The following is a 2204-nucleotide window of genomic DNA, read 5'->3' as shown; positions in this document are numbered from 1 at the left end:
ACCTGCACAAACGAGGTGTTGTTAAGCAAAGTTATCATTTCTATTATTCTGAGAGAAGAGTGAGACTTTCTACCACAATGACTCTGTTAGTAGCAATGGCACATGGGGGCCAGCAGAGGGTGTTAACATAGTTAAGATTCTTACAGAGGCCAGCATGTCACAAGTCTAACAGAAACACAATACAAAGCCAAGACATGTTCACACACGGTCCACGGATTCCCTGTGTGCCTCTTAACTTCACCTTTAGCCTTGATGGCCTTGTCCAAGATCGCTGCATCGCCATTGGGGCTGAAATTGGCCGCCGCAGTCACCGTCCCCTCGTTCTTCTGGAGCTACAGAGACAGAACAGAGATTAGTATGTGTTTGGTAGATACTTCTGCTTACAGTGGTGTGCATGAGGCCGGGTGCAAAAGGTGCATTTTTCAGATGCCTGAGAAGCAAAAGTGCTCTTTAGTAAAATAAACCACAGCTTATAATACATACAAAGACATAAAAGAAGATAACTGTGACAGATTTTAAGCCTTAATGCCTCCAAAGACCATGACGTTGCCTTTTAAAGTGCCTGTACACGCCCCTGTTGGACCGAACTCAAGGATAACAGCCTGAGAGCGCAGATTGAAATCATGCAGAATAAACTTGTGAAACTTAGTTCACTTTAAGAAATCCGGGCAAAGCAGAAGTAGCATTTTGTTCTGTTTGCAGGGTTTATAAAGGGAGGGGCACAAATTCCTGCTCCTATGAGTCACACTCTCACAAGACTGAGTATGGTCATCTCTCTTATTGCATATAATCATTAGGCTCCCTTTCACTTTAATAACACTTCTCATCTTATGTCTCTGTCTGCTCCACTCCTTTTTCCTCCCCTCCACCTTTAAACTCCCCGACTCATTCATTCTTTTTCTTCTTCACTGTCCTCTAACTAACACGCCTCTCTCTGGCCTGCTCCAAACTCTGCCTGGTAAATTTTTCCACCCGAACATACCACAGGAAGAGAAAAAAAAGGAAAAAACAGGGCCTTAGCAACTGGAACAGAACCACAGAGTAAACGTACTGAGTCATCGGGCATGCCCAGATAGACCGTCTGCTGCAAGAAGGCACTGATGAAAGACATGGTGGGACGCTGGAGTCTGTCTGTAAGGGAAAGGAAACAGCATTAGAGAAGAGAGAAGATAGAACGTTTAGACTGCAAGTCTGATGAGAGAAAGAAAGGAGGTGATAAAAACCACTGAACACACTGTTATCCAAAGACATTATCACTCTTTTATTGATTCTACTGTACTGGTAGAGTTCTTATCTATTTAAAACCTGTTAGCAAAAGGACAGAAAGAAAGAAATCATGTTTGTTTTTCCTTCATCCACTCCTGGAGAGAACAATCCCCTGCATATTTACTGTAGGTTTATGTTAGGTGGTTTTCCATAATGGCAAGCATGTGTAGATTGCCTGGCCACACCCACGCTCAGCTCTGATATGGATATACAGTACATTATAGGGCAGATGATAGATCCGGGCTCCTTTTAAATGTGCTTTAGTGGCAGATCTGCTGCGTAATTAAAGCAGCTCAAACAACACTTTCGTCAAATATGTAAATCCATAAAGTGTCGCCGCTTTCTTTCCAACCACACCCTCAAGAGACTGCATCAATACACTGAAGGAGAAGTGAGTGACAGACATCAAATCTCACACTAAACTTCACCAAACTCTCAAAACTAAAAGCCGTAAAGCAGATTAGAGCTTTCTATCGAAGGAAAACCACTTACCGCGTGGCCTGAGAGGGAAGAAGTTAGTCTCACTGAGGTTTCCAGGGGCGTTGTAGAGGCAGAGAGAGTATATTTATACCCATGATAAACCCCACCTAGTAACGGGTGCAGCCCATACTCCCCTCCACAGCTGCCATTGGACTGAACCGCTGCCTGCCACTGCCGAGCGCAGCGGAGCTCCACCGCGCCGTGCGTAAAAAAAGTAGGAAGAGTTTGTCCAGCAGATTTAAAACAGTCGCGCTGCTTACTTGAAAACATATGCCGATCAAGTTGAGCTCTTAATCTTTCATAAAAATGGGGATCTCGTGGAAAATCACTTATACTTAGAATACATCTGTGACTTAGGGAGAAGTTTATGATGAATTTTATTGTATTTTTTGTGCTTATGAGGGTCTAAATGCAACATTACTAATATATTCCTACAGATTAATTTATATCTATTGTAA

The 2204-nt window shown here is 43.0% G+C and overlaps 1 protein-coding gene across 1 annotated transcript in view; it reads right to left on the bottom strand.

Annotated features, from left to right (window-relative positions):
- anxa1a (annexin A1a) overlaps positions 1-1907 on the bottom strand; it is an 11692-nt gene extending 9785 nt beyond the window's left edge. Inside the window, exons 1-3 of the mRNA XM_035658129.1 lie at positions 1759-1907; positions 1052-1131; positions 241-332 (exon numbers count right to left, since the gene is read on the bottom strand). Of these exons, the coding sequence (XP_035514022.1) occupies positions 241-332; positions 1052-1111 (152 nt within the window). The 5' untranslated portion in view covers positions 1112-1131; positions 1759-1907. The remainder of the gene's footprint in view (positions 1-240; positions 333-1051; positions 1132-1758) is intronic.
- Positions 1908-2204: the final 297 nt, after the last annotated feature.

Source organism: Morone saxatilis, unplaced genomic scaffold, assembly GCF_004916995.1.
Source record: "Morone saxatilis isolate NCDOM2014 unplaced genomic scaffold, NCSU_SB_2.0 Contig16, whole genome shotgun sequence".
In the NCBI taxonomy this organism is placed as follows: domain Eukaryota; kingdom Metazoa; phylum Chordata; class Actinopteri; family Moronidae; genus Morone; species Morone saxatilis.
This window is presented reverse-complemented; position numbering and strand designations above follow the sequence as displayed.